The sequence below is a fragment of the Passer domesticus genome, chromosome 10 (genome assembly GCF_036417665.1).
Source record: "Passer domesticus isolate bPasDom1 chromosome 10, bPasDom1.hap1, whole genome shotgun sequence".
NCBI lineage: Eukaryota > Metazoa > Chordata > Aves > Passeriformes > Passeridae > Passer > Passer domesticus.
Window position 1 is genome coordinate 29,423,325 of NC_087483.1, and position 23,352 is coordinate 29,446,676.

At 38.4% G+C, this 23,352-nt stretch overlaps 1 protein-coding gene across 7 annotated transcripts; it reads left to right on the plus strand.

Moving 5' to 3' along the window:
- Positions 1–485: 485 nt before the first annotated feature.
- On the plus strand, positions 486–19,963 carry LOC135309058 (cytochrome P450 27C1). 7 transcript variants are annotated; one of them, XM_064434916.1, is made up of 10 exons: positions 486–944; positions 5,416–5,606; positions 7,222–7,421; positions 9,184–9,393; positions 10,648–10,811; positions 13,323–13,489; positions 14,265–14,343; positions 15,030–15,233; positions 17,611–17,772; positions 18,575–19,963. In XM_064434916.1, exons 1-9 carry the CDS (start codon positions 627–629, stop codon positions 17,725–17,727), a joined length of 1,650 nt encoding a protein of 549 aa, XP_064290986.1. In that variant the 5' UTR covers positions 486–626; the 3' UTR covers positions 17,728–17,772; positions 18,575–19,963. The 7 variants fall into 7 exon arrangements, with proteins under 7 accessions (XP_064290986.1, XP_064290985.1, XP_064290987.1 ...); XM_064434915.1 differs by having other exon boundaries at positions 487–944; positions 17,611–19,963; XM_064434917.1 differs by having other exon boundaries at positions 491–944; positions 5,470–5,606; positions 17,611–19,963.
- Positions 19,964–23,352: the final 3,389 nt, after the last annotated feature.

The following is a 23,352-nucleotide window of genomic DNA, read 5'->3' on the forward strand; positions in this document are numbered from 1 at the left end:
TGTTCAGATTTCTGCAGAAGTTGACACAAGCTGCTTATGCAGTAGATCCTATCCAAAAGATAAATCATTCTGCAATACAAATAACATCTCTGAATATTGTAATTTACAGGATTTTTTTTTTTGTGTAAGGTTATTGTGTGAGACCAGTGCTACTTATATGTGGATGCACAAATGTTTTTCATATATGTTACAGGATAATGAACGGTTCTAAGAGAACATCTTGCAGAAAATGCCCTATTTTCTAACACAGGGGATGGAATTAACGCCAAAAAAAGGCCTAATCCTGTTTTTTTAAAAAACAGGAGAAAGATGGGGTGAGGTTTTCACCAAACTAATGGGTGAAAGAGGCAAAAACTGGACTTTGGCTGCATGTATAATGGGTAAATTTATCTGATTTGAATTATACAAAATAATAGGTTCGTTCTATTCAAGTCTCATCCCAGACCCACCCCCCTTTTCCAGCCCTAGGGGAGGGAGCGTTAAATAATGGTCTGTGTAAACTGATGCTCATGCAGTAAGAGTTTGGAGAAGTGCTGCTTGTACAAGTTAAAGCAGGCACCGAAGAAAGAGCAACCAAATAAAAAGCAGCTGCAGGAGCAAAGTGGACCCTTCTGAAATTAAAAGACATGTCTTTCCTCACCAGGGTTCTGACGATGAAATGCAAGCAGACACTTGAATGTGAGAGGACTTACTTCTACCAGGCGCTTTTTGCCAGCAGCAGGTTTCCCGGGCAGCAGCCGCGGCCGTGCAGCAGCCAGCCCCTGGCGGTGCGGAGCAGCCCGCGGGCAGCGGCGGGGAACAAAGGCGAGGGGCGCGGAGCGGAGCTGCTGCAGCCCCCCCTGGGCAGGGTGAAGAGCCTGCACGAAATGCCCGGACCCAACACCCTCTACAACCTCTACGAGTTCTTCTGGAAGGACGGCTTCGGCCGCATTCATGAAATACAGGTACAGCTCCCTCGGGTACTTAAAGCTTTAACCACGCCAGGGTTACTTAAGCCTTTCCTCTCCTCCCCGCCGGTGAATGGCCGGGCTGGCAGCACGGCAGCCGGGCATCGCGGCGCCGCCTTCCCGCAGGGAGAGCCGCGTCCCGGGGGAAAACCCCGCTCCAGTCCCCGCAGCACCGGAGGCTCCGGCACTTTTGTTTCGCGGGGGATCCCACGATCCCGGCGCCCGCCAGCGCTTCCCGCGCATCTTTGTGCGCGTTTCGAACCGCTGGGGAGGTGCCTCAAGCTGAAAGGAGGAAAAAAAAACCACACTTCTTTTTTTTTTTTTAAACTGGGTTGTTTCACAAGCTTGCAGAGGGCTTATTTTTGGCGGGCAGGGCTGGGAAACGTGGGCTTCCCCGGGCTCTTAGACCGCAGCACCCACCCGTGCGGTGAAGCACCCGGGCCCGCCCCAGCCCTGCCGCGGCCGCTGCCCTTCCCTCAGCCCGGCCCGGCGCTGCTCCGCCGTGCTCAGAGACCATTTTGTCTCTCCTGCCCCGGCCTCCCCTTACATAAATACACTCTGCCTAGCTCGGCGCCCCGAGGGAGCGCTGGATGCGCCTGGCCCCGCTGCCGTCAGCGCTGGCCGGCCCCCCGCGGCCGCCCCCGTCCCTTCGGCGGGAGGCGGGCGGTTTGAACCGGGGGGGCGAGGGCCAGGCCCGCGAGTGGCGGCGAGCGGCGCGGCCGGCCCTGCCGCCCCCTCCCCGGCCGCCACATTGGCGGGGGGAGGGGAGCGGGCGACGGGAAGCGGGGCCGGATGGCGGCGTGAGGGGAGGGGAGGGAAGGAGCGGGGGCGGGCCGAGAGCGGCTCCTGTCACCTGGCGTGTGGCGGTGCCGGAGCGGGGGGAGGCGGTCAAGCGAGCCAGGGGCCGGGTGGGGCTTGAGCAGCGTCCTGTGGTCGGGGCACCTCCGCTGCTGCGGAGTCCCGCGGACCCGGTCCCGCCGGGCGCACCTGGCGAGGGGGGGCCGGGCGCGTTATCCCTGAGGGAGCTCGGGGAACAAGGATCCTTGTGCAGCGCCTCGGGGATGCTGGCATGGGCAGCGCTCTTACCGTAAGGCTGTCGCTATCCGGAGAGGAATTCTTTTGGTTGCTTGGCCAAACATGTGGGTTTCATTCCTGAAAAGTCACAGCGCATCTCCTGGGGCCCTTTCCCCGTGTAGTCCAAGCGATTCCAAAGGAAGCGCTTTGTGTATAAGGGAGTAAAGCTGCGAGTTTCACTCTCTTGCAGCTTAGGATCCATAAGCTTCCCACCGGCACTACATATCTCGTTGGGAATACCTCTAATGGGGCATTTATTATTTTACTTTTCTTAGAGACCTTTCCCAGATCTCTAGGAAAAAATTCACAGTCAGCCCCAAGAGGTTTGCTGTCTGAAAATTACTGAAATTTCAGGAAGAAAGAAGAGAGAGAAAGTGAAATAAAAATAGAAAAGGGAAAGTAAAGAAAACCAAACTTTAAATGGTATGAGAATCAAAACTTGAAAGTTGGTATTTACAAAGGGCCTTAAAAAAGGAGGCAGGAGACAGAAAAATAAAGACCCACATAAGTTGCCTAGTTTTGTCCTGCTTTCTTATATTTACCATTTAAATTTTTAAGAAGAAACGTTAGGATGTGTGCTCTATTCCATGGCACTCAAACTAGATTGCTAATGATGAATTGCTCAGCTTGATTGCTTGCTAACTAATACATGCACATGAAAGTTAAAGACATCTAAAACTCTTTGTTTCATTCTGTTTACTTTTTTCCTCTAACTCTGTGGTGGTGTGCAGAATTTGAGAGGTACTCATCATAGTTTCGTAACACTAAAAAAGATGCTGCCATTGGTTTCAAGTTCTTTCCCTGTCAAAACAGTGAAAATTATTCAAAATATTAAAAATAATATAAGACATCCTAAATAGTCTATCCTTTTTGCTATGACTAGCTGATATGGGTATTTTCGTCTTTAGTGAGTACTATTCCTAGAAAGAAAAGGATAAGGAGAAGTTGCAATATAATACTAGTTTTTATTCTGCCTAGAGTCTCAAGAATCACAGGATGCCCTGTTTGCCTAGAATGCAAGTAGGCATTAAATTTAACAGTCTGTTAAATTTAGCAATACAGTGAACATCAGGAATGAATTAATCCCGAACCCTTTGGTAACCAGCGCAGCTACTTAAACGATGTCCTCTGGTGCACACAAATATTTGTGTGCTATATGCAGAAGGGGTGGGGAAGCCCAGAGCCTTTTCACAAAGGAGGTTCTGTTCTCAGTAACACGATTCCAGTTAGTCCTGGCCAAAGTAGTAATGCCTACAGCAATTATGACAAAGGGAAAGTATTTTTAATTTGGTGAGGTTGGAGCTCTTTCGTCTCATCAGTGCTGTGCAAGGATAAAGAATAGAAAGGTGAGGAGGGAGGGATTTGGATGCTGGCAGTTTGAATTTATGGTTGTGAAAGAGTGACTGGTGTGAGATTGGTGTGTGAGGCACTAGAGTGGAACATTTTCAAGGTTTGGAACAAGGGAAAGAAAAACCCATGTTGTGATAGAAAATATAGAAATAGAAATCCTGCGAGTTTTTTTTTTTTTACATGAAGTTGATAGAATGGTGTTCAGTCTACTGAAAGAAAGGGATGTCCAAATACTTTGTCCCTGTCCATTTCTGGTTTTAAACTAGTATTTAATTCATTTGATTGGATAGCTTGTCACTTGATTTATTTTCTGTTGAAGTTTGTTGTCTCATGTAAACCGTAAACCTCACCATCATTGAAAAAATAAACTGCTCCATAAATACCAAAATTTGTTGAACCTGTTTTTCTGTGACTGGTGGCCTGTATTCCCCTCACTCCACTGATTTTTCCTTGCCACACTGCTTTCCCAACTCATGCTTTCTTTTCAAGACACATACTCTTAAAGTTATTATCTCCAAGTTCAGTATCCCTGAAGTATTTGTAAGGCAAGAGATGCTTTGGGTTTTGGGAGAGCTTGTTCATACATTGCTCTGTCTGTGGCGTTGGTTAGGAGCAGACCACGCAGAAATGACAACTGAGTTCCTGCTGTAGCATTTCCCTCATCAGGATGACTAATACATGTGTCTCATGTGAATCTAGATGCTGATTTTTGAAAATGGTAAGAATATTGTTCTGGGAGACCTTTAGAACTTTGACTGAAGTTGGCCATTGTGTTCCAAAAGTAGTTAAGAGGTGACTGGCAGAGACCACAATTGCACAACCCATGTTTTATTTGGAAACTAGACAAAAAGAATTACATTTTTTTAAGTGTACTTGGTATCATATTCTGAAGAGTGATTCATGTGTCTTAAACTTATTGTTGGCAATTAAACAATTCATCTCTGTAACTAACATTGAATAAAATATATTTCACATACATTAATCTTGAGTCAGTACTAGATTTTCACAAGTGAAGTTGGTGTCAACCATCTTTGGTTTACAACCAGCATAACTCTGTGTGCAGATGTCTTTGGACATGTCAATGTTAAACTTTGGTCAGTTTAACTTGTCTTAATACTTTAACCAGAAATAAAGGCTTTAAAATTGATTTTCAGAGTCTTAATAATATCTTTTAATAACGGCTTTGCAGTTTGTGGGGAGAGGGAGTCCCCTCTGAAATGAGGATGAACCTGGACTCCAAGTGAATTTGTAAGAGTTGAGAATTTCACTTCATGACCATTCAGAATGAAATTTATTTGAAATAGTAAGATTTCATGGGACAGTGATAGTGTAACCTTACTGGAAAACTTTTTGGGTTGGGTTTGTTTGTTTGTTTTAATATATAGACACAGCTTAATGTTTTCCAATCCTCTTTATTAATTTCCAATCCTCTTATTTGCCTCCAGACTGAATCACAAGATTTGTGGATCAACCACTTAATAAACCCCACTTGAAGAATAAGATCCCCCCTTTTCCTTTCTTTTGCATAATTAGCATATGTCTCTTGCAAGTTCACTGCTGACAAATCTGTTCCAAAATGCAGTTTTTTCACTAGGCTGTTGTGCTTGGTTAGGTGTGAGAAGCTTATAAATAGCTGCTTTATAAGCAATTAAATGGTAGAGTAAGTAGTTATTCACAAAATGTGTCTTTGTATTATACTGGTAATTTAACCCTATATGCTTCCATGTTTTTAATTTTTGCAGACATTCTTTCTAACCTGTTTGATCTGAAGGGATGTGTTTTGAAGTCCTTTCATCTTCTCAGTGTTTGGTTTCACTCACACTGTGCCTTAGAGCTTTGGGTCTTTCCAGTCAGGGTCCTGAACTGTGTGACCTCTTTGTTTTCCTTGTGAATATTTCACAGCAATGCTTACATGCTTCTCCTGACATTTCAAACTGAAATTCTAGATGTGAGAATTTGTGTATAACAAATTGTCAGTTTCCTTTTGTGATAGTTTTCCTTAGTAATACTTGACTTCTGTTTCTCTTTGTTGGTGATGCTGTAGCAAAAACACACTCAGGAATATGGAAAGATCTTCAAGTCTCACTTTGGTCCCCAGTTTGTTGTATCCATTGCAGATCGAGACATGGTTGCTCAAGTGCTCCGAGCAGAAGGCAGAGCACCACAAAGAGCCAACATGGAATCCTGGCAGGAGTACAGAGATTTACGGGGGAGAGCCACAGGGCTCATTTCTGCGTAAGTGCCGTCAGCCCTTCACTTTCCTTGTTTTCTTGTGCAAGTTTCGTGATTTTCTGAAGGACTGTACAGCTCATCTGGGAAATCAGGCTTTTCTGTGTGGGGAAATTTGTGTGGCTGGTGAGGAGAAGGGAGTAGGTGTTTGTGGTGAATGCTGTGAATTTGTTCTGCTGTGAAGTTCCAAAGGCATGGCAATGATGTGTAGTTGGTGTGCAGTGTGCTACTTTGAATGAAGACGTTCTTTGGGAGTGTGTATCAACTGGAGTTTGAGCTGACTCACTTACCTGCAAGCAGTTTTACAGAATGGAGCTTACTAGCTTTGGCACTGCACTGCATGAATGTGGGTTTATTGCATCAGTTCTAGACTGTTCTATCTAGCAGGCAGTGTGCTGTGGGGAATTGTTGGCTCAGATTGGTTTAAGCTTTATTGTTCACTGAAGTGCCCCCTCAGTAGATGAATGTAAAGAATGGTCAATTCACACTGTAGTGCATCCCCAGACAGATATTTTTGAATCTGGCTGATTCCAGAGGAGCTATCTGTCTGTACAGCTTGCATAACCTGGCAGCGCATGTGGGTGTGGTTAATTGCCACTGGGAACTACTCACAGTCCCCACTGACATAGGATGTTTATTTAGAGGGAAATTAATTTCCTGAGTCATGGACAGTCTGTTTTTTCATGGTAGCAAAAGGCTTTATGTATTGCACGACAGGCTCAAATCTTAAGCTGCAGTTGAGACTCAAACTAACAGTTCCTTGATACTTAGTGAAAAGAGATCTTAAATCAGGAGACTCAGGTAATATCTCTTAAAGAGATCAAATTCTTCTGCTGGCTGATAAGTTTCTGTACCTTGCAATGGCATTGCTCCAGGTAAAAAAAAGTAATGGGAAATAAAATAAACACATAAAAGATAATTGCCCATTTTCATAAGGAATTGAAAGGTATCCCTGGAACCACTGTTCCCAAATACTCTGCTCATACAGAGCATGTCGATAATACAATTCAGATTTTTAGTCTTCAGCATCAAGGTTTCCATGAGTAGCTCAGGTAAAGCAGAATCTGTAGCTGTAAATTGTTTCTCTGCAGGTAGCTCTGCTCTCTTATTGCTTTGTAGGTTTAGAACTGTAATGGCTGAAAGTGATGTATCAGTAACAGAATTTATGATACCAACTCAAGTTGTTGATTTGTCAGATGTGAATGTGAGACCTTTATTTGGTAATTAAATATTGGTTCTCCGTAAAAGCAGTTTTGCAGACTACCCATTCGAATGTTTATTTAAAGTAATTTTAATAGAATATTTTGCTAATTCCTTGCATTAGCTACTACTAAAAGACTAACATAGGGATACTCATTAAATTCAGATCACTGAATGGGCGAATTCTGTCACTCAACCCAGAGACTGACATGTTGCAACTCTGAAATGTAATGAGGACATGAAATAAATACAGAATAAAATTGTAGGAGCATAATACAAAATATACATTATCATGATTTTCATTTTACCGTTTGCTTTCATTTGACATGAAAAATTGCAAACAGTTTGGTTGCAGAGCTCTTACCTGGCCGATGTTTGTTAAGGAAAACCATGCATTGACATAATTAATAATTTCTTCTAGGGAGGGGGAGCAGTGGCTAAAAATGAGAAGTGTACTGAGGCAAAAAATTCTGAAACCCAAAGATGTGGCTGTTTACTCTGAAGGAGTCAATGAAGTTATCACAGACTTAATTAAAAGAATCCACACCCTCAGAAGTCAAGAGGAGGATGGGGAAACAGTGACCAATGTTAACAACCTTTTCTTCAAGTATTCAATGGAAGGTGAGCCCAGGCTGGATCTGTAGAGAAAATAGATGTAAAGCAGTGTGGTTGTGGTTAGGAATTTCTGTCAAAGGACTTTCCCCTGATATCATTAATCTGAAAAAGGAAGTTTGACATTCTGCATTTGTGTGTCTTCCTATTTAGTGCAGTGGGTATCAGTAGAATTCCTTTGTAGAGTCCTTGTATTAAGGAGCCATTCCCATGGAAATGCTGGTGTACAGGTAAAATGTTCAGTCAAGGTCTTGATCAGTCTCAATACTCTGTATTTCTGTATTAGTTTTTCAAGAATAAGGGTGCTGACTTTCTAACAGGTGACTTCTAAGACATGTTAATTTCACAATATATCAGCCAATTCCAATGAGGAATCCCCATGTGATGTATCTAAATTCAGTTCATAGCTTAATGTGGGAAAAAATACTGCTTTTCCCTGCCTACAGATGCCATGTATGGGATTGTTATGCTTGCCTTAAGATCATCTGCCAGTGGCTACCATTAATTAATGAGGAAATGCAGAATGAAAACCTGGCCTGAGCCTGCATGGCATTTCCTGTGTTCTTACAGAAATCTCATGGTGATACATATTTTATGTATTTCTTTTACTGACTACATACAACCCCATCTTGTTATATGTAATGCCTTTTAAAAACATTGGTACTCTTTGCTGACAGGCAGCTGAGTAATTTGGGATTTGAAGAATATCCAGATTGTTCACTTTGTGTCAAATTGCTGGCTGCCTGCTTGGTCTGTTTCACATTAATAGAGTCTAAAAACAGCATTTAACTACCAGTTTATGGAATTTCAAACTGTGAGCTTACAGATTCACTGTAACTGATGGGTTGGTTTAAATTCTTCACATTCTTTTAGTTTTTCATTTATAACTTGTGCCTGGCACACATTTGTTTTCTATATGAGTTGCTGTTTATTGAACTTACACTGTAACTGTTCAGAAAACCAATACATAAGATTTCTTTAAAGGGACCATGTAAGCAGTGAGAGGATCTATAAGAACAAGCAGTTTCTGAAAGAGGCACAAAAGAAAGAAAAAATGCAGAAAAATATCTTCCCAGGGAGGAAAATTAGGAAAGGAAGAGTGAATTGAAAATAACCAAAATTTAAAATTATTTTTGTCAGTAAAGATAATGTCTAGTGGGGGTGCCTGCAGAACTGCAGAAAAAGATCTGTGAAAATCACAGCAAGTCAGAACAAGAGACAGTCAATATTGTCACTTGCAGCAGTGTCACACTTGCTGGTTTTTAGGGCGGGATGGAGACTGGCATGTGCAGTAAAAGCACTGTCTGGAGTGCAAGCTTTCTGTCCATTTACACAGACTCAGTATTCATTTGCTACCAGCTGCTGACAGACACAGCCAGTGGTAGAAACTCCTCCGTTGTCACCAGCTCTCAGAAATGTCTTTGGACTCGTGTGTCCCTGTGTCTTCAGAGGCCACCAGGGCAGGCTCAGGATTCACAGTGCAGTGCAAAACACAGCAAACAGGCTGGAGGCTGCTCTACTCCCGGTGGAATTCCTGGCTGTCTTCTCATGCTGAGCATTATTGACATAGCAACTACTCTCTTGCTGCAATGTTTAGCTGGGCTATTTTACTGTGGTTTGAATTTCTGTTTTATCTGTTCCCCAGCTGAAGTAGTAATAATAATAATAAATTTCTTGTAAAGTAGTTCTATTTTATGCTAGTTAATTCCTTAAATTATTACTATGTATTCATGCATGTCTATAGACATTTCTTTCATTTTTTTATGTGCAGGTGTGGCCACTATTCTGTATGAATGCCGGCTGGGCTGCCTGGAAAACAACATCCCACAGCAGACTGTTGAATATATTGAGGCTCTGGAATTGATGTTTAGCATGTTTAAGACCACTATGTATGCAGGTGCTATTCCCAAATGGCTTCGTCCACTTATTCCAAAACCCTGGAGAGAGTTCTGCAGATCCTGGGATGGACTCTTCAAATTTAGTAAGATTTAGTAGTAGAAAAGTTCAGCTGTATTTCTGCAGGTTCTGTGTGTGTTTGAACGGAACAAGCTGCATTTCTCTTCTAAAATTATAAGAAGACATTGTGGCAGAAGTAAGTTTCATATTAAATGCAGATTGGCCAGGGGAACTGTTTTAAAATATATTCTACTGAAAACAAACTTTACCAGTACATTTCAAAACTCCCCTATTTTATACTGCTCTTTCTTTATTTATCTTCATCTGTTTCAGCACCCACTTGTCATTCCAGGTCCAAGGGCTTTGCCAAGGTTTTATCTTAAGCCACTTCAATTTTAATGAGGATAGTTTTGTTGACTTCAGCAAAATTTTAATTAAGCGCCCTGACATAATCACCACTAAAACTGACTAGAAAGTTAATAAACTAGGCTCTGGCAATTAACTAAAACTTTGTAAAGTTTATTTATGTATATACAAGTGTATAAGTTGGCATCAAAGTACACTGATGTACTACAATATGGGTTTAAATAAAACATTCCAGGCTACTTTACAAATCAGTTTTCATGTAGGTAGGAAGAAGGAGTTGTCTTTGCAATTTTTTTTCATGTTCTTGAGTGTTAAAAGAACTTGAACCCTTTTTCTCTCTCAAATATGAGAAAGCTGCATGCATTTTAATTTTTTGTAGGCTCATTCTGTGAGCCATTAACTTTCAAAGGAGTTTTTCTCTTCTTAAATCCTTTGCTTGACCAAAGATGCTGTTTGCAGAGTGTACATGGAGCTGTGGGTGAAATTGCTCAGCGTGTCATTCACTGAAGTTTTTGTATTTTTGTTATCACTTGATGGTCCTCATCTTTCTCTTCAAAGTAATTAAGTTCTGTGGCTTTGACCTTCTGGTTGCTGCTAGCATCTTGCAGCAGCCTCTCTGTGCTGAGCTGCAGAGTGCTCTGCAGAGTTCACCACTTCTTGCAGAGTCACCAGGAGACAAGCCAGGTGGGCATCAAAACTTGGCCTCGAGCTTCCCTCAAGGAAGGGAACTGAAGTCTCGTGTCCTCTCTTTGTGCTCAGCGTTCTCATGCTGTGAGCTACCAAGGTTCCTGTCAGCTCAGTCTTTCCCTGCCATGAATACCCAAGGACCTCCACCACCACTCTAGGATTTTTCCTTAAGAAAAATGCATTTTTTTTCCCCTGGATGTGCAGTGTAGCATGGGAAATGTGATTACTGAATGGAAGCAGCAGAAAAATAAAAATGGAGGCTTAACAATTTTTTTGAATCCCAAAGGTCAAATCCATGTTGACAACAAATTGAAGGCTATTCAGTCTCAGCTGGACCAAGGAGAAGTAGTGAATGGTGGGCTACTTACACACCTCCTAGTGAGTAAGGAACTTACTTTGGAAGAGATCTATGCCAACATGACTGAAATGCTTCTGGCAGGAGTGGACACAGTAAGCTTGTTACCATTTTTCTTGTGCATAGTTGTTTTTGTACACCAGGATCACTGGCAGCTCTCTTCAGGGGGGTTACATTGCTCATAAGGATGTAATTTTAACACATTTAAGCCATGATGCCTTTAAAGTGATACAAAATATTTCCTGTACTGTGTAATCTCCATTGGAATAAAATCAGTGTCTGATCTAGCTGTGGTTTGCAGGAACCCATCACTTGGGAATCTGTTCCACAGTTTATTAAACAGATAAAATAGTAATTGTCTTTATATTCAGCTTGTATTTCATACATTTTCTTTTACTAGTTTGCTTATCAGGTTGGTTTTTGTGCTACTCTAGGTGGAGCACAATAGAAAGGTTAGCTGAAAGTTAGGGTGAAAAAAATTGATCAATAAACTCGTGTAGAGTTTGGTAACTGATTTTCATGTATGGCTAAGTAAATCAACTGGGACACACATTATGGATCAGATACCTGCTTTCTGCTGGAACCCATTGTGGGGGATGTTAGGTCAGCAAGGATTTGGATAAGTCATAAGTTCACTCTACCCCTGCTTGTGCTGGCAACATAGAGTCAGGCTGAGGCAGAGAGCTGAGGTAAAGGCTCAGGATTAATGGGGCTGGTGTATCCAATATGTTAACACCTGGAAATATGTTTCAAATGCCTCTCATTCTTTATTCTTCTGATTTGCCACACATTTGAAGAAACATTAATGTCACGTGTGTATCTTCCCGTCTCATTCCTAGCATGTGAAATCAGTGTAGCTCAGTACTGACTGCAGCATGACAATTGGAAGAATGAGGAAAAAGAAAGATGAATTATTGTATGTACAATGTATACAGAATTATTTAGAATATCAGTGAACACTTCTACTATAAATGATTGTTACTGAACAATTTTTTTAAAGAAATTATATTAATTTGCTAAAGAAGTGCTATGTAGGACTTAAATAGTCTTATAGTAAAAAGGTTTAAAATAAGTAAAAAAATAAAATGGTCTTAAAGAAAAGAAAAACTCTCTGGATAATTGGATTCAGATTTTTTGTGGCTTAAGAAAGTTTGTAAGGTTTCTAAAGAAAACAAAAAAAAACCCCAGCAGCAATCACTTTTGAATTCCAAAATAAGGAGCATATGTAAAACTTCTTTATGTGCTGAATATTACTCCATTGGTTAAATGTCCCAAGGGCATATGAATTTGTAGAGCTTTTTGATGTTGGCTCTTAAGTAAAACATGATTATTAATCCCATTCATTTTCTAATCTTTCAGACCATTAATTTTCCATTTTTAGTGTGTGACAGTTTTCATTAAAATAAAAGGACAATGTTCATGCCAACAAGAATTTCCCTTTCCATTTGACTCAGCTTTCTCAGCTGGGAACAGACTTTTTCTGAGAGGACTACACTTCTAACTTCCTCATATTCAAGTGCAAAACAAAAATGGAAGGAACCTTTTTTTCCTACTGCTGTCAATTCAGATCTCATTTTATCATAGAAACTGAAAGAGAGTTTGAGTATTATGAAAGCTTTCAACAGAATTGTGAGGCAGTTGTTGGCTACAAAGCACAGTCCTAATTTTTAAGAAGTTATGAAGGAACTGGGAACCTGGGGAGGAGCACTGTTTATATCAGAGAAGTTCTGCACAATTGCCAGCTCCTCTGAGTGGAATAGAGCTGGGTTGCATTGTAGAAGGCTCAGCCATTCCATATTGCAAGAAAAATAAGAAAAACTTATGAGAATGATACTTCAAGCATTATATCCCAGTTTGAAGACAAGACATAAAAGGTTACCATCATGATGAATTTGCATTCTAAATTGATCTTAAACTTAAGACCAAAATAAGACATTTCCACAGGCTGATTTTTTTCCCAGCTGTGGTTAAAAAAGATTAGATTATGGGTTTCTTTCAATCCTCTTGTGCTCAAAATTGAACTGTGTCCTGCCTCGTGTTCTGTTTCTTCTTCACACAAAATATTTTTAAATGATAGTGGTGTAGCATTGCTTACCAAAAGGATAAAATATAATGTTAGCAGTGATGATACCAATTCTGTCGTGTGCATGCTATGAGGGGGCCACCATATGCTTAAAAGGGGTTGGAAATGTTCTGAGAAGAATTTTCTTTCTTGTTTCCTGTGAAGTGTTTTTCTTGGAAGGAAAGGTGAAATGCACATTGAAAACTAAGAGCTAAATTACTCCATTGCTGTTTGGAGTGTTTATGTTTCAATATTGCTTACATAGTTGGGTTTGCATTTGGTTTGTCTGTTGCTTTTTATATTTCACTGGGAAAATATCAGCAGGGATTGTTTTGCTATGCGGTGGACTTTTAGATGGAAAAGGGATGAAGGAGGGGATGGCAACATCTGGCAACCTCCCATTGAAGCCAGATGTGAATCATCGCCAGCCTGTTTCATAACTTTAAACATATAAAACACATAGTTGAAAGCTGATTGTTTTTCTTGGCTTGAAATTATTATTAATGTAATCTTGTTGGGCTTGATGATTGTGGCTTTTCCTTAGACTTCTTTCACTTTGTCCTGGGCCATATATTTGTTGGCAAAGCACCCAGAGGTGCAGCAACGTGTTTATGAGGAAATAGTCAATAAACTGAGGAAAGATCAAGTTCCAGTTGCTCATGATGTCCCAAAATTGCCTTTGATTAGAGCTGTCCTGAAAGAAACCTTGAGGTAAGTAGCAGACAACTAAAAGATTCAATTCCATGTTATTCTGATGAATTTTGAGTCCATTTTAGCATTTGTAGTTTATTGTTGCTACTGCAATTTGCTGCTTCTACTTTTATTTATTTCAGCAGTATTGTGTCCAAGGATGCTCAAGCAATGAATAAGATAGATTATATAATGTTTAATGTTTCTCATTTTGGTAGGAGTGGTATCACATATGTAGGACATGTCTGTTAAGGCAGGGAATAGAAAGCTTGATTTTTTCCTTTAGTCTGTGTGATAAAATGTAACAACCTCCTCTCCCACACTGGTACTTTGCAGTCCCACTTCAATAATTTAAAGCTTTTTGATTTAAATTAAAGGCATGTGACATACTTTTTTTTAATATGTTTATACTAAATGTTCATCATGAGTTGAGAGGAATAAGAGGATTTTAGGGAAGGCATCAATAAGGCTTTTTCAGCTTTAGCAGTAATGCTAAAATGTCTCCAGCTTGACCATCTACCTTCATGCTTGTATGTGTGTAAAGTGAATAAATGCATAAACCATATAGCTCAAGCTCCAGTTACTAATAAATAACTTTTCTCAGATGATGGTTATATTCTCACAGATGATTCAAGGTCTTTGAAGCTCCAAGGTATTCTGTACTCCTGAAAAACATTATTGCTGTGACTGAATATGGCATTCATCCTGCATATTTGTGAATGCAAATTGGAATCTAAACATTTTAGAAAATGTGTTAGTTATTACTGTTGAACTTCAGATAAATATTTCTCACTAGGTTATATCCAGTACTGCCAGGAAATGGAAGAGTGACCCAAAAAGACTTGATCATTGGAGGATACTTGATACCTAAAGGGGTAGGTTCTGTTGCAGTCCTCTGCAGAGAACAGTTTAATTTTTGCAAATTAAATATGATCTGCTACAACATATATACACTTCATTGATTTTAAAAGATTTCTCCATGCTAGAACATTAAGAGGAAGGTATTTCAGTAATACCCATTTATATGCCACAAATAGATTTTATGATTGACTGGTTGCTGTTGTTTTGATTTTTTTTATTTGGGTCCTCACCTGCAAATGAAATTTATCATCATGACTTCATCTTAATATTCTTGAAGGTGGAGTCTATTAATAACATATCTGTGTAATGGTACAATTCAATTTAAAAAGCATGGATTTCATTATTCTTGCAGTTTTCCAATTCTTTGTCTGTTAATTCCCTTTGTGGAAAATTTCTCCCTTTTTCTCATAGCAACTTCATGAAACAATTCCCAATACTTGTGACTAGTTCCCATCTCCTTCCCCACTGCATCTTCTCTAATATATGCAGCAGCTTTGGAAACAATTTGAAGATTACTTCCTTTGACCAGTCGAGAAAGGGATTTGATTTTTGACTTATTTTTTCCTTTTGTGTTTAGAAATACTCAGAGTTGCTTAATTTTTATCACTATTATTGCAGAAATTACAGTAATTGCAAATGCTTTTAAATTTTGCTATGTGCATTGGAGCTAGCTAAATATAAATATCATTTATTTCCTCAGACCCAGCTGGCACTTTGTCATTATGCTACTTCATACAGTGAAGAAAATTTCTCAGTGGCAAATGAGTTCCGACCTGAGCGCTGGCTGAGGAAAGATAACTTGGACAGAGTAGACAACTTTGGCTCCATCCCTTTTGGTTATGGCATTAGAAGTTGTATAGGAAAAAGAATTGCAGAGCTGGAAATCCATCTTGCACTGATTCAGGTTAGAACTATGTGACAGCATTACAAGAAGGAAGTGAATTGGTATTATTTTTTTAATGTATGCCATTTCTGGGTATCCTACAGTGCTCAAAATCTTTGTTTTGGAGTGTTGTCTAATGTACTCAAGTTGCAAAGACTTAAAAAATTGAAAATAATCATGTGTGAAATATAGCATAGTACCTAATGGTAGGGTACACAGGATGTAAAACTAAAGGTAAGTTTGTTAAGGAAATGTATAGATTTGGTACAGAAGGCTTTTGTAAGCAAATCAGAAATCTTTCTTAATGTATATTAAAATGGTTTCTGTGTTTTACAGAACTTACAAAGATGTAAAATGGATTTTATATCCTTGCACTGATTATAGTGTGATGACAAACAGTAAAATTTCTCTATATTCTGGGCTTTTCTGTCTCTTCTGGTTCTTTCCTCTAACTCATTATCATTTTAAATATACATAATTTATAGTTATATAAATAGTACATATTGACATATATTGGTTTTGATTGGTTCATATCACAAAGAAAATGTTCCCAACAGCTGCAATATTTTTTTCATTTACAAGACAGTCTATAGCTGAAATAATGAGTACAGATTGTGCAATCAAATTGCAAAGATTTGGTAACTATTTATAGTTAATTAACTATAAAAATATTTTGATCCATTTTATGTATTCAAAGGAAAGTTTGATTGAATTTGTCTTTGAATTTCCTTCAGTAAATTTCTAGAGCAATCTCTGAACAATTAGTGCCTGTCTTTTGGAGCTGAGAGTGAGAGAGCTCCCAGGGGGCTTGGTAAAACAAACACACCTCCATCTTTTTTAAAAGGAGGCTCAAGGAAGCAATGGAGAACCTGCTTTGTTTTCTGGAAAGAAACTAGAGCAAAACAGCACACAACCTATTTACAAACACAGAGATGATACTTAAGTGAGTTAAAATTAGAAACACATGGAGCTCATCAAAGAGAAAATGTTTCAGACCAGTCTGATTTCTTTCTTTGACTTGATCACTTACCTCATGTGAGGGTATAAAGTAAGTCATGTACTCTTGACTTCAGGAAGTATTTTCACACGTCCTATATGTTTTTGCTCTCAATTAAATTAATAAAATTTGTTCCAGATAGAAGTGCCCACAAAATGCATGCACAGCTGGTTGTAAAAAGGAAATAGCTGGAGGCAGTAGCTATAGAATAATTGCTGTTGAATTGGAAAGAATTTAATTAAAATTCTGTAAAAGTCTGTCCTGCATTTGATTTAGGCTGTTATTTTCATTAACAGTGTAAGTGATGGATTAGAGGATACTTTTACAGTTTGCATGGGATACCAAGCTGATGTGAATTAATTTAAAATCAGGGGATGTCAATATAGAATTTTGAAGAAAGAGGAGAAATGTTCTAGAAGCAACACAAAATTATTCAGTAATGACAGTTTTAAGTTAGTGCCCTTGAGAAGAAATAAATGCATAAAGACAAATTTATGAAGAATGGTCTGAGTAATATTAGTACTGTAGGAACAGACTGGAGTGCTATAGTAAAAAATAATTCAATTCTGACAAGGCAATGTGATTCTAGATATTATTAGCAGCATTAGCAAGCATTTTGTATGTCAGAAAGAGGAGCTAAATTACTCAGTCTTGCCAAACTCACTTAGCAACAATAAACAGACATCCCCATGCACTGCATTTTAAGGACAATATAGCCAAATTCAAGGAAATTTGGAAGACAAAGATGATAACTAGAGGGATTTTAAAAAGAGAAAAATTAAATAAAAGCTTTGTCAAACATCTCATACTGAAAACTGTAGTTATGTATTGGAAAATAATGCATTGGTTATCAGTCATACTAGGAGAAGGATTAGAGAAAATTACTTAATTTATAGGAAAAAAGTGTTTGAGATTTATTATGAGGAGAAGTTGAAGATGTTGCAGCATTTCCCTCTTGAAAGTGTAAAAGTAGATAGCTGAGGTATTCTTCATTCAGAAAAATGAGTTTGATGGGATTGGGATTCCTGCAGCTTTCTTAATAATTTCACATATTGATTGATATTAAAGGAAGTGAAATCAAAAACACATAGAGGGGAACCTCACAAAGTTTGGAAGAGACCTTAGTTTCTTTGATAGTTCAGACTGTTTAATCTGGTTCTGTGGGATTTCTTCAGAAAGGTCTTGCTCAGTCCTCCCTCAATCAGAGGAGAAAGATTTTGAATTGTAATCTTTACCTTGTAACACCTTCTTTTTGTTTCCTGGGTTTCCTGGCAGTTAAACTCTGCCAAACTGGCAACACAAATTTTGCTTGTGACAGTCTGTTATGTTCTCTTGTTTAAAGGCTACTCTTCATTGGTATTTTTTCAGTTTTTCTAATACTTCTTCTGTTTATGTTCACAGTTACTTCAGAATTTTGAAATCACAATTTCTCCCAAAACGGAACCAGTTCATGCCAAAACTCATGGACTTTTGACTCCTGGGAATTCCATCAATGTCAGATTTTCTGACAGGAAGTGAAACTCAAATGTTTTGGAAGTACTAATACAATTTTTATGGAAACAGGTTTGCATTTTGCAGAAGTTTAAAACACACTTGTTCTCTGGTTTGCAGGTATTTGACAATATCATAAAGTATTATGTTCTGCCTGAGTTCTAGCAGTACATAAGAGCAATTACCTCTCCTGTAACAGTTAATTACACATATGAAAATATATGCCAAAAAGATTCCTTCTTGCACTGGGAATATCTTTTTATCTGGGAGAATTCCTTGTAATAACAACACATGCATTGAAAAAAGCCAGCCCAAAGTAAATTCAGACATGTCAGTGTTATTCAGTTTTTGTTACGCTGCTACTCAGTGAGTGCATTTGAGAGCAAGGGGATTATTATATAATATGTGGAAATTAGCTGCATGTCTAAGTTTATATTTTCTGTTTCTTGTCATCCAGTTTTTTGAAAGTTTCCACATAACAATGAAATGATGAGATCATTTTTTTAATATGTAAAAACATTTACTCTGTATGTATTAAAAAAAATAAATTCCAGTAATATGAAAAGTAAGGATAGAAAAAATACTGATGTCACATTGTTTAGACTTCAAATACATAACATATACAAATTTATCTAAACATAATCCCCATAAAATGTTTCTATATATTTTAAAAAATAAAGTCTTAAAAATGAAAGTTTAAATGTCACATTGGAGAGTTTGAAGCCAGGCATTGTTCTCATCACCAAAGCACAAGCCACTTTCATTGTTCTAGCTAATATGCCAAACCCAAATGTAAATATTAAAAGAAAGTAGTTTTTACATTTTTATCATTTAATTAAAATACTGCTTTTAACTTTATTCTGTTCTTCAACAGTAAGAACTGGAAACAGTAAGTTTTACTGTTCTTCAACAGTAAGAACTGGAATCTTCCCATTTCAACTTGCTGAACCCATAGGCAAATACAGAATTCTGTAGGATGGAAATGTGACTACTGAAGTATTCAGAGAAGATTTTTTATTATCTGGTGCCTAACAGAAGGAGTAGACACCTGGAAGTTTGGTCTTTTGGGAGTAATTTTGTTTGTTTGGGGTTTTTTTTTGTTATTATTACTTTTCCTATGACAGCTGACAGAAAACTCTCCCTTGCATGATACTTTAGATAACTTTAATATCACTGCACTAACCTTACATTCCCATTTTTGAGAGAAACCTTGTGCCCTGTGTCCATGTTATGGCTTGAACAATGTTCAAAACTGCATATCCTACTAGGATACATATGTAATTATATATAGTTAAGTGTTTACATGTCAGGCTCTGACTGGTTTTTGGGAGGTAGTTTACATACTGAGAATCATAAATATTTCAGCTAAATAAACTTAGCAAAAGTTTTGCAACTTGTTTTTTTAAAATGACAAAATTTTTCTTTGATTCTCCAGCCTTTGGAAGTCAAAGACAGGTTAGAAATTTAAAATCTCTAGTTTTAATGGTTTACATGAAATTTCACATTGCCACCTAGCTACTACAGTTGTGCTGTTAAAGTATTTTGATTCCTTTTTGTGGTGCCTTTTCAAGGTTTAGAGAAAAGAAAAACAAAATCCCCTTTGTATGGATCTCCTAAACAAAATAATAAGACTAAACAAAAGTGATCTGATCTATGAGAGAATTAAATGCTTACATAAGGACTTTAAAATGTTACTCTGGTGTTGAGCATATATGTGTACTGTAAGAAAACCCTGTATTCTGTTGGGAGTATTTTCCTTGAACAAGCCTGCCTTGTGATTTTTCCAGGGCTTCCAATTATTCCATCTTTCTTGGTTTTGTTTCTTTTCTATCCCATTGTTATTTTCAATTGTCTCCATCTTAAATCAAATGAAGAAATTTGTATTTGCCAGAGCCAGCTGACATCCCAAAGGAGATGTTTTGCAAAATCTGTTTAAAAGTCTATGGAATGAGTATTTGACTCCATAATTCTGCCTGGTTTTGTTGACTTGGAAACAAGGAACTCCTGCCTTGAATCCAAATTTGGATGCCATATGGTGCCTTCCTTTTGCTTTGTCATAGCATCATTAGAAACACCAGCCACTGCTATGTTTGCTGCTTGGTAGGAGTCCCTAAGAAAAATGTCAGTGCAGAAGATGGAAGAGACATTCTAAAATGCTTTTTATAGCATTTGAATATTTTAATGAAAACAGACAGTATTTGTTCTAATAGAGCACGTATCCATGTAAGTTGTCTTTTATACATAATAAAATATTTATACAGTATTTACAAGTCTTTGTTCTTATTTTAATTACTATTTATATTTGCATTTTTCTTTAGCAGCCTTAAGTCTTCAACTTGTTGTATTGAACTGAAAGATTCACTACTCCATGGAAAAATTAATAGTTCAGCTAGAAAAGAGGGGGATTCTTACAAGAATTTAAAGCTTTAAGAATTTTGACTTGGCAAAACAGGAGATAACATTATGTTAATAGTACTGTCCTTGTGGAGGAAAGGTACTGGCAAAGTTATCCAAGAAATACCCAAGGATTGACTCTAATGTTGATGCTTTGATTAATTGCTGAATACACAGAGGAGTATTAAAGATATGAAGAAAAAAGGCATAAATCAAACCAAACCAACAACAAAAATAACCCAGAATGTAATAGAAATAGGCTGGAATTTAATAGCAAAATATATGGGTGGAATGTAGGAAAATAGAGATAGTGATGAAGGAGTTACAGCTGTGGTAATTATCAAGAATTAGGAACAGGCCTGCCCTTAATAGGCTAATTAGGATAGGTATTGTAAAAGAGTAAGTTAACTGGTTGAAAAGTTAGATGGAGTTTGTTGGCTGTGCTGAGAAGAGGAAGGAGTCAGTGCAGTGAAAAGCTGCCCATAAGAGATCACCAGGAAGGTATAAAACCTTTGCAATAAGATGGCAACATATATGCATATAGGAAATAAAAATAATTTATTTGAGGAGCTCGCCACTTGAAAATGTAATATGTGGAGGAAGGCCTAGATAATCACAGGTGACTAGAAATTGCAAGTATGTGAGAATAATGAGAAATACAGCCTACAATGTATGAGTTACAATCTGACCTATTCTTCCCCAACTTCTATCAGAGATGCTTTTTCTTAACTGCTATAATACAGTGTGTTTAAGTGTTCAAGAAGGGTGGAGTTTGATTTGGACAGATGAGGATACACTAAGATTATCAGGTTAATAGTTTCTGTGAGTGGAGAAAGGGTTATACTGCAATGGTTTTTGCTCTGCCTCCCTGTGGTTTGTTGGCAGATCAAGCCCTGGCACATCTGGAAGCTATGTAACCATGGGCTTAGGAGAACTTGTTTTCTTGGACGCAAAACTGCTGAGTTGATTTTGCTCTTTCCAGTTGGATTAGATAACAGGTAGTGGAAACATGGATGTCTGCAAGAAACTAAATTTATCCTCAAAAAGTTTGTGTAATTAGTCTAGAAAAGTGAATATTGTAAGAGGACTTAAGTCTTCCCTTCAAATACTTTCAGGTTAAGGTCTTTCCTCCTTAAGATAAAGGACAATGCCTGTTCAAAACAAGTATCACCAGTAACAATGAATAAATAAACTGGTGTGGAAGGTTTCAAACTATCAGGAGAATTAGAGTTTATTCTAAAGTCATTGTGAGGCATGGGGAAGACTGGAAAAAATATCCCCAACCATGAAATGATAAAGCATGGTAAAAAGAATTCTATAAAGTGTTTAACTGGAATTACTCTATTTAGTCAGTTTGTTGTCTGTTTTTCCATGCTCTCTTGTAGGCAAGGAAGGAATCTATAAGGTCAGTGATGAAATGTCACAACACCAGCAACATTGTATGCCAGTGGTGAATGAAATTTAGGAGCTTCTTAAATACCCCAGCTGTGACATGGCTGTGAGGATGGAGAGTAGGGGGCCTGGCAGCTGTGACCAGGAGAGAAGTGGGCACTGGGGTGTGTTTGGAACTAGGAACAGAAGAGCTGTGCTGGTACTCGGGACTGGGAAGAGAGGAGAGGAGTGGGAAAGCTACACTGAGTGGAGGCTTTGTGGCTGCCAGTGCAGGAAGTGTGAGGTGAGCTGGGGACTGCATGAGGATGGGGCAGGCTGGGAGAAAAGCAATGAGGCAGGAATAGTTTGGAGTGTCTGTTGTGTATTATTTGCCCTGCATTACAAAAACAGGGCCACTACTGGTTTTGATCACTGATGTTTTTTCCTCCTGTGCTATGTTGTCACATAAAGTTTATAACTTTAAAACATGCTATCATATAAATCATTAGTAATTCTATGAAATTATATCTTTAGTAATGCCAGACTTCACCAGTGCATGCCCAGAGAGAGATTCTGTAGCAAACCACTGATTCCCAGTGTTCAGAACAATGGTAGTTTATACTGGCAGACTCCCACAGATGCATCCCAGGGTTTTTCACCTCCTGAAGTGTCACAGAAGTGTCAGTAGAGGATTTACAAGGGCAAGTGAAAAGCTGATGCTAGGATGATCTAAAGTGCTACCAGGTGATAGTTCCTGTGCTGCTGAGCACAGATGTAAATACATGTGTCAATACCATGGCTGGGGAGGAAAACTGCTCTGACACATTGGACCCTTCTGATTTTTGGAAGTTAGCACCTCTGTCATGGACTTGTATTGAAGCAAGATAAACTACAGTTCCCTGGAATGTGTGCTGGAAAATATTTGGGAAGCGGTCCAAAGTTGCCAGGCATTTTCTATTCCTGTGTAGGTTTTCATCTAAACCTTACACATGCAGTAGTAAACAATAAAGTTGGATGGAAAGGTGTGAGTAGTAATTATTTTGGTACCTGGCCTTTTAAAAATATATTTTATATATTTATATATATGTGTACAATGAAAAGAAAAATATTTTATCTGCTGTGACTAATGCACATGTTCACTTCCCTTTTTCATTTTCAAAGGGTACTTACAACAGAAAACAAGTACATATATATGTATGCTGAGAGCTTGCAAATATTTATTCGTGTTCTTACTGGGGAAAAAAAAGACCAAAATATGTAAATGTCATGTGGGTATTTCAAACATAATTTCAGCTGAGTTTCCCCTATATTTCCAAAAGGATTTTCAGGAAACCACTGAAAATACTACACTGTGGTTTTGGTACCACTAGGTGGTGCTGCCTTTATAGTATTCCTTAGTGAAAATCTGGGATTATACATCTACAGGGAAAAAAAAAAAAAAAAAACAAAACACAAACCTATATGTATATAACTAAGAACAATGTACTTATTATGTCTTCTTAAAGATAGAGGAGTTTGGTTACCCTTGTTTGACAGTCTCTTTGCCCCTGTACATGTAAGCATTCTCAATTTGTGTTCATCTTTTGCATATCCTTGCTCAAAATGGGAATTAACATGTGGAAAAAAGTAGAGCGTGTCCGAAGTTTCATATGGGAAAAGTTTTGTTAGAGGAAATCGAGCTTTTGCAGTCCTGTGTGGTTCCTGCTGAGATTTGTCTTTAACAGTTTGTTAATCATTGAGCTTTGACACTCTACCTGTTATCATGCAAAATTCAAAATAAAGGCAGTTCTTACTCTGAAGAGATCACATCTAGGTGAGATAAGAGCAAAGGAGACAGGAAATAGTTGAGGGGGTTATTTGTGTGTTTCAGGCACTACTGCAGTAAAC

Coding starts and splice junctions, on each gene's coding strand:
- LOC135309058 (XM_064434916.1), top strand. CDS start 627: ATGTCTTTCCTCACCAGGGTTCTGACGATGAAATGCAAGCAGACACTT. Junction 9,394..10,647: donor GGATGGACTCTTCAAATTTA/GTAAGATTTAGT, acceptor TGAATCCCAAAG/GTCAAATCCATGTTGACAAC. Junction 14,344..15,029: donor GATACTTGATACCTAAAGGG/GTAGGTTCTGTT, acceptor TTATTTCCTCAG/ACCCAGCTGGCACTTTGTCA.